At 48.8% G+C, this 7,977-nt stretch overlaps 1 protein-coding gene across 1 annotated transcript in view; it reads left to right on the top strand.

Annotated features, from left to right (window-relative positions):
* Positions 1-354: 354 nt before the first annotated feature.
* Positions 355-7,977, top strand: part of TRIM27 (tripartite motif containing 27) — a 66,131-nt gene continuing 58,508 nt past the window's right edge. Inside the window, 2 exon segments of the mRNA XM_054722305.1 lie at positions 355-375; positions 605-700. Coding sequence (XP_054578280.1) covers positions 355-375; positions 605-700 — 117 coding nt within the window.

Raw genomic sequence — 7,977 nt, 5'->3', positions numbered from 1 at the left:
CAGTGAGGTGGGGAGCGCGCGGTGACCGGTGGGTCCCGCAGGCCGAGCGGCGCTGGCCCTTCCTCCCGGGGAGGGCCGCCCCACCGGCCGGCGATTGTCAACCCTGCGCTGCGCACGGAAGGGTTAAAACCTGCAGTACCTGACTATTTAGTCAGGGCACTGACCTCTTTCCCCCCCGCAGGTTGTCAAATTGAAAAATGACAGCAGCCAACACAGCAATAGCCATCAGTTGTGACAAATCAAAATCATACCTATTCTTTTTGTCAGATAGACAAAAAATACAATATATTTTTTTGGGTTTCGTAGAATTTTAGTATTAAGTTTATGCATGCCAGGAGACGGAAAAGGTTGAAAATGGCTGCCCTGGGCCATGCAGTATCCCCAGGGGCAGGTGGCTGCCTCCTGTGAGTCACACTGGCTGCCCCAGGAGAGGCGTGGCCACCCCTGAGCCTGGAGGGCAGTGTGGCTGAGGACAGGTCTAACCCTGGCTTTGGCATCAGAGATTTGGCATCAGAGACAGTTGCATGTGTGATGAGCAGAATAGCCATGCTGACGTTAAGATCTGCCGAATCTTGGAAGGCCCAACTGATTCTGCTTTTCTTAGGAGCAAATCCAGAACCAGCTGGACCACCTAAAGCGAGTGAAGGACTTAAAGAAGAGGCGCCGGGCACAGGGGGAGCAGGCGAGAGCTGAGCTCTTGGTAAGGCTCTTTGGAGTTCACAGAGACTCTTGTTACCTGATGGGGACCTGGCCCCGAGCAGGTCTGCCTAAGGCCAGCTGGTAGCATGTCAGTACTTGACTTCATGCAGGAAGGATTTCACAACATGAGTCCAGGTGATTTTGAGGGTACGTTTATTAAAGATGGGGACAGAGCCCAGCAGCTGTGCCCAGTGGTTGAGCGTTGACCTATGAACCAGGAGTTCACAGTTCAATTCCAGCCAGGGCACATGCCTGGTTGCTGGCTCGGTCCCCCGTCGGGGGTGTGCAGGAGGCAGCCGATCAATGATTCTCATCACTGATGTTTCTGTCTCTCCCTTCCTCTCTGAAATAAATAAAAATATTAAAAACAAACAAACTTAGGGACATTGTAGTAAGGAAGGGTTTAGCATAGCAGAAGCAACAGGAGAGCCCAGGTGGGGCTGCTCGCTCTGGCTCACTGGGACGTCAGAGAAAAAGGGGCCTTTGGGGCAAGGTTGGGGGTTAGCCACTGCCCATTGCTTCCCTGATTGCCTGTGGGTGAAGGCAGGGAAGGTAAGGTGAGGTTGTGTCCCCGGAGGGAGAGCATGTGCTGGGCCCTTTGTCTTGAGGGTTTTTAATTATCATATTACACCTTTATTATTATAGACTAGAGGCCCGGTGCATGAAATTCGCTCATGGGGTGGGGTGGGGGTGGGGGTCCCCTCAGCCTGGCCTGCACCCTCTCACAATCTGGGACTGCTGGTTCCTAACCGCTGGCCTGCGTGTCTGCCTGAACTCCCCTAAGTACTCTGCCTGCCTGCCTGATCACCCCTAACCGCCTCTGCCTGCCTGCCTGATGCCCCAAACCACCTCTGCCTGCCTTCCTGATGCCCCAAACCGCGCCTACCTGCCTGATGCCCCTAACCACTCTGCCTACCTGCCTGACCACCCCTAACTGCCTCTGCCTGCCTGCCTGATGCCCCTAACCACTCTGCCTACCTTCCTGATCACCCCTAACCGTCTCTGCCTGCCTGCCTGATGCCCCTAACTGCCTCTGCCTGCCTGCCTGATGCTCCTAACCACTCGGCCTGCTTGTCTGATGCCCCTAACTGCCTCTGCCTGCCTGCATAATCACCCCTAACCACCTCTGCCTCAGCCTCCGCACCTGGGACCCAGGCGTTCCTCCACTGGCAGGTCGTAGGCAACCAGGACTCGGGCTTCCCTCCCTCTGGCCAGCCACAGGCACCAGGGACCCAGGCTTCTCTCCCTCTGGCTGGCCACAGGCACCCAGGACGGAGACCTCAGGCTGCTTCCACCAGGGCAGGCCCTGGCTTTAGGCCCTGGCTTTATCTGGAAGGACGTAGGACATTTGGCCATCTGGTCTAATTAGCATATTACCCTTTTATTATTATAGACTAGAGGCCTGGTGCACGAAATTCGTGCATGGAGGGGGGTTGTCCCTCAGCCCAGCCTGTACCCTCTCCAATATGGGACCCCTCAAGGGATGTCCGACTGCCCGTTTAGGCCCGATCCCACCATCGGGCCTAAACGGGCAGTCGGACATCCCTCTCACAATCCAGGACTGCTGGCTCCTAACTGCTTGCCTGCCTGCCTTCCTGATTGCCCCTAACCGCTTCTGCCTGTCAGCCTGATCACCCCCTAACCACTCTGCTGCCAGACTGTTTGCTCCCAACTTCCCTCCTCTGCTGGCCTGGTTACCCCTAACTGCCCTCTCCTTCAGGGTTGATCACCTCCAACTGCCCTCCCTTGCAGGCCTGGTCCTTCTCAACTGCCCTCCCTTGCAGGCTGGGTGCCTCCCAACTGCCCTCTCCTGCTGGCCATCTTGTGGTGGCCATCTTGTGTCCACATGGGGGCAGGATCTTTACCACATGGGGGCAGTTATATTGTGTGTTGCAGTAATGATCAATCTGCATATTACTCTTTTATTAGATAGGATAGAGGCCTGGTACAGGGGTGGGGGCCAGCTGGTTTGCCCTGAAGGGTGTCCCGGATCAGGTGGGAGTTCCCTTGGGGTGTGGGGCGGCCTGAGCGAGGGGCCTGTGGTGGTTTGGAGGCCGGCCATGCCCCCTGGCAACCCAAGCGGAGGCCCTGGTATCTGGAATTTATTTTCCTTCTACAATTGAAACTTTGTAGCCTGGAGCAGAGCCAAGCCTGGGGCTCCCTCCATGGCCGGCAGCCATTTCTGTTGGGGTTATAATTGAAACTTTGTTGCCTTAAGAGGGTGGGCCCGGCCAGGGTGTGCAGAAAGCTTTGCTTCCCCTGTTGCCGGCGGCAACCCTGGCCTGCTCTCTCAAGCTCCATTCTGCTGCCATTTGTTTGAATTTGTTTACCTTCTATAATTGAAACTTTGTAGCTTGAGTGGAGGCTTAGGCCTGGCAAGGGCAGGCAGAAAGCTTGGCTTCCTCTGTTACCTAGGAAACCTTGCTCTCTGTGGCTGTAGCCATCTTGGTTTGGGTTAATTTGCATGCTCGCTCTGATTGGATGGTGGGCGTGGCTTGTGGGTGTGTTGGAGGTATGGTCAATTTGCATATTTGTCTATTATTAGGTAGGATACTTACAAATCCACCATTTAGGTTTTTAAGCATTTTTTTAAAACAATAAATGTTAAAAATTCCCACCCAGGGGGAGTTATGAAATCAAACGAAGGACTTGTATGCATGCATATAAGCATAAACAATGGACGCAAAACTCTGGGGGGTGAGGGCATGTATGGGTGTGGGGTGGGGGGAGGTAATGGTAAGATATGTACACATATAATACCTCAATAAAAAAAAAAATTCCCACCCATTACAGGTATTTGCATGTGAGAAGCAAACTGTTACTAATTAGTGTCTAACACCATCTTATGAGAAATGTCAGCCCTGGCCAGGGTGTAGCGAGAACTTTTGGACAGGGAACTGGTTCCCATGTGCCCTTAGATGCCACCACACAATCCTCGGAGACCTCAGCTCCCTTTGCTTGAAAATAGGTCTGATGGATGGAGAATGTTCTGGGGAGCCTGAGTGGAGTCAGAGTACACACATATCTTGTCTTCTGTGGGAGACAGCCCTTCTCTGATAGGGTTCCTGGACATGCTTCTCGGTTCTGACACCAGCCCATTGGCTAGATGGAGAGAGGAATACAGTCTCTTGAGGCCTTGGTTTTCTCATATGTGAAATGGGTAGGCTAGGCTAGACTTGTTCTTCAGCACTGCCCCCTCTCTTGCTTCCCAAGGTGTGTTTCCTTGTTGTCACTGCCTTTGTGATTGGGAGGGTTGGGCAGGAACGCTGAGGGTCCTGCAACGTAGAAACAGTCCCAGGCCAAGCAGAATTGCCCCCCACACACCAAAGCGCCAATCGCATCCCCTTTGAGAAGCACCAAGTTAGCTGATCTTTAAGGTCTCTTAATTTCCTATTTCTTTTTTTTTAATTAGCATTTTTTATTAAGGTATTATATTTGTACATATCTTACCATTGCCCCCCCCATCACCCCACTCCCATACATGCCCTCATCCCCCAGAGTTTTGTGTCCATTGGTTATGCTTATATGCATGCATACAAGTCCTTTGGTTGATCTCTTATTTCCCCCACCTCTCCCTAACCTTCCCGCTGTAATTTGACATTCTGTTTGATGCTTTACTGTCTCTGTATCTATCTTTTTGTTCAACAGTTTATAATTTTCTTTATTATCCATAAACGAGTGAGATCATGTGGTATTTTTCTTTCATTGACTGGCTTATTTCACTTAGCATAATGTTCTCCAATTCCATCCAGGTTGCTGCAAATAATGAGAATTCCTTCTTTTTTATGGCAGCATAATATTCCATTGTGTAGATGTACCACAGTTTTCTGATCCAGTCATCTGCTGATGGGCACCTAGGCTGTTTCCAGATCTTAGCTATGGTGAATTGTGCTGCTATGAACATAGGGGTGCATATATCCTTTCTGATTGGTGTTTCTAGTTTGTTGGGATATATTCCTAGGAGTGGGATCACTGGGTCAAATGGGAGTTCTATTTTCAGTTTTTTGAGGAAACTCCATACTATTCTCCACAGTGGCTGCACCAGTCTGCATTCCCACCAGCAGTGCACAAGGGTTCCTTTTTCTCCACATCCTCGCCAACACTTGTCGTTTGTTGATTTGTTGATGATAGCCATTCTGACAGGTGTGAGATGGTACCGCATTGTCGTTTTGATATGCATCTCTCGGATAATTAGTGACTTTGAGCATGTTTTCATGTGTCTCTTGGCCTTCCTTCTGTCTTCTTTTGAAAAGATTCTATTTAGGTCCGTTGCCCATTTTTTTATTGGATCATTTATCTTCCTTTTATTAAGTTTTACTAGAGGCCCGGTGCACAAAATTCGTGCACGAGAAGGAGGTCCCCTCAGCTTAGCCTGCACTCTCTCCAATCTGGGACCCCTCAGGACCTCTGGCTCCTAACCACTCACCAGCCTGATCCCCCTAACTGCTCTCCCCTGACAGCCTGTTTGCCCTAACTGCTCTCTCCTGCTGGCCTGGTCCCCCTAACTGCTCTCCCCTGCCTGCCTGATCACTTCTAACCTCCTCTGCCTTGGCCCCGCCAACATGGCTTTGTCGGGAAGGATGTACGGAAGGACATCCGGAAGGTCGCCTGGAAGATGTTCAGTCTAATTAGCATATTACCCTTTTATTAGTATAGATGCCACCTTCTCCTAAAAATGCAGGTTTTCCCATCGTGGAAGGGGAGCCCACAGTAGCATCCTGGGTTCTGACCAGGGCTTATGCGCTTGTGCTTTATCTCAGCAGATGTGATTCTGGTCTACTTGGGTATTTTTTCCCATCTTTTCTTCTAGCTCACTGATGTGGTCCTCTGCTTCTTCTAGTCTACTCTTGATGCTTTCTATTGAGTTCTTTACAACAGCGATGTCATTTTTCATTTCTTCTTCGTTCTTCTTCATTTCTTCTTGGTTCTTACTCATATTGTCGAATTTGTCTTCCATTCTTTTCATCCACCTTATGACCATTTATCTGAATTCTTTCTCTGATAGGTTGCTAGCCTCTAATTCGTTTACTTCCTTTTCTGGTGATGCCTGCTTTTCTTTCCTATGCAGGCTGTTTCTTTGTCTCCCCATGGTCTCTCTTCTCCAGATGTTGATTATGTAGTTCTCTCTCTCCTGCCTTGATTTAAAGGCACAAAATACAACACAACCAGGTACAATACACAAGGCACTGAACAGCAGTGTATTCACAATATTGATAACCTCCAATAAAGGTGACCACTAGAGAAAGGCAAATTAGGGGATAGGAGAGAAAGATGAGTAAAATGAAAAAAAGGAAAAAGAAAAGGGGGGTGTCAAAATGAAATTGGGAAAAGGGGAAAAAAATAAGACTAGAACGAGACTAAGAGAGAAAAGAAGAACAAACTATATATATGGGGAGAAAACTCCAATAGAACAACCACTAATCACAGCAAATGCCAGCAACAAGTACCTGGAGATTAATACAACCTACAACACCAACTAATATCAAGCGAGGCAAGGAAAACAGAAGTAAAAAACAAACAAGCAGACAACAAACAAACAAACAAACAAAAGAATAAGGAAAACAATATCACAAAAGAGGATAAAAATTTGAGATAATCAACATTCAAGCAAACAACAACAAAAGGACAGAGAGAAAAACAGTGTTTTGGGGTTTTTTTTGAGAGTTAAGACAGCGAAGAGAGAGATGAGTATGGCCTTGGAGCAGGGGATTGGAAATTAGATATATAAGTAGGGTGAAATTTTAGCAGGGGGTAAACCGAAAGAATAGGAAAAATCTAAAGCAGGAAAGGGTTAAGATTGACAGGACACCAAAGGGGAAAGGTTAGGAAGAGAGTGATGGCATAAAGATAGAATACAACAATGGTGAAGGGAAGATGAAAATAGACTGTAGAACGCTAATCCAGAAGTAAAAAAAATAAAGAGAAAATAAAATGGCACTTAAAAAAATAGTAATAAAAAAACAAAAATAAATAAAAAAGGTAAAATAGTAGTAGTAATAATGCTGATTGCAAATAAAAATGTAATAATTAAAAAGGTAAAATCAAGTGAGGAAAAAAGAAAAAAATAGTTTCTTAAGTAAATGATGCAAAATATGAAAATTAAAAAATAAAATAAAAAAATAAAAAAAATAAAATAAAATGTGCAGTAGTGAAGGTCATTCACTTCCTCTCCTGTTCTGTGTGGCACATCTGTTTCCCAGTCCGGACGGTATTGCAGTTCCCTGCGTTCCACTGCTCCTCAGTGTTGTAAGCCAGTCCTGATTTTTAAGCAGGCGGTGTCTTAATTTCTCGTATTCCTTTATTTTTTATTTTCCTCAATTTGTAATTCAGCCCCTGGGTGGCAGTGTTTCTGGGCTGACTTCCAGGACTCTAATGCCTCCCTAGCCCTTTTTTCTCTGTAGCACCCAATACCGGTTTGGGAGGCTGGCGGGCAAGTTCACGCCGACTGCACACCCTGAATCTCCCAGGCTGTCCCTCCGCAACAGATCCAAACGGTTGCTCTTTAGAGATCTCCCCTGTTGGCACCCCTTCCACAATCACAGCTGCGGGCCCCCCCAAGCACAGACCTGCCTGGTCCCCCAGCTCCCGCTGTGCGCGCATTTCTCTCTTCAGCCGGACTGTAGACCTCACCCTTTCCCGGGGAAATCTGACCTCTCCGTGGTGGACTGAAGAGCTCCTTTGAGTCCAAACGTTCGTGCCAGTTCGTGCCACCTGGGACCGGTGTTTTGGGGCAAACAGCTGTTCGGCGGTCGCTGCAGTCGTTGATGTTCAGGCCTCCGACAAGATCCACTTTTCCTTTCAAAATGGCGAGATTTCCCCGTCCGAGCCCGTAGCTCCGGGAAGGGACCCGGCCGCCGTGGGGGCTGCCCTGTCAGGGGAACCCCGTCCAGCAGTCCCCCACCTTCTCCTGGGGTTCAGCCGTCCCTCAGCTTGCCACCGAACACTGCCCGTGCACCCCTCAGCTGTTCTTTCTTTCTGCTCCAGGACCAGGCTGGGAACACGTCTGTCTATTCAGCCGCCATTTTCTCCTCCTAACCCCCCATTTCTAAGGTTATGTTATTTTGTTTGTCTTGGGAAGATTTATCCAGCTGAGGAGAGTTCTGAGGTGTTTGGTGCATCCCGGTGTTGTCGTGAGCGCTTAGGCAGGGTGGTGGCGGGATGGTTAGGGAGGGAGGGCTCTCCGGAGCTGGGTTTAAACAGTCAACAAGCTTTCTGTAAGGACGGGCAGTGAATAGTTTTGGCTCTGTGGGCCATGTCATCTGGTACAAGTATTCGTTC

This window comes from Eptesicus fuscus, chromosome 10 (assembly GCF_027574615.1).
Source record: "Eptesicus fuscus isolate TK198812 chromosome 10, DD_ASM_mEF_20220401, whole genome shotgun sequence".
Classification (NCBI taxonomy): Eukaryota; Metazoa; Chordata; class Mammalia; order Chiroptera; family Vespertilionidae; genus Eptesicus; species Eptesicus fuscus.
The sequence above is the reverse complement of the archived record's forward strand: the minus strand, read 5'-3'. Positions and strand labels throughout refer to the sequence as shown.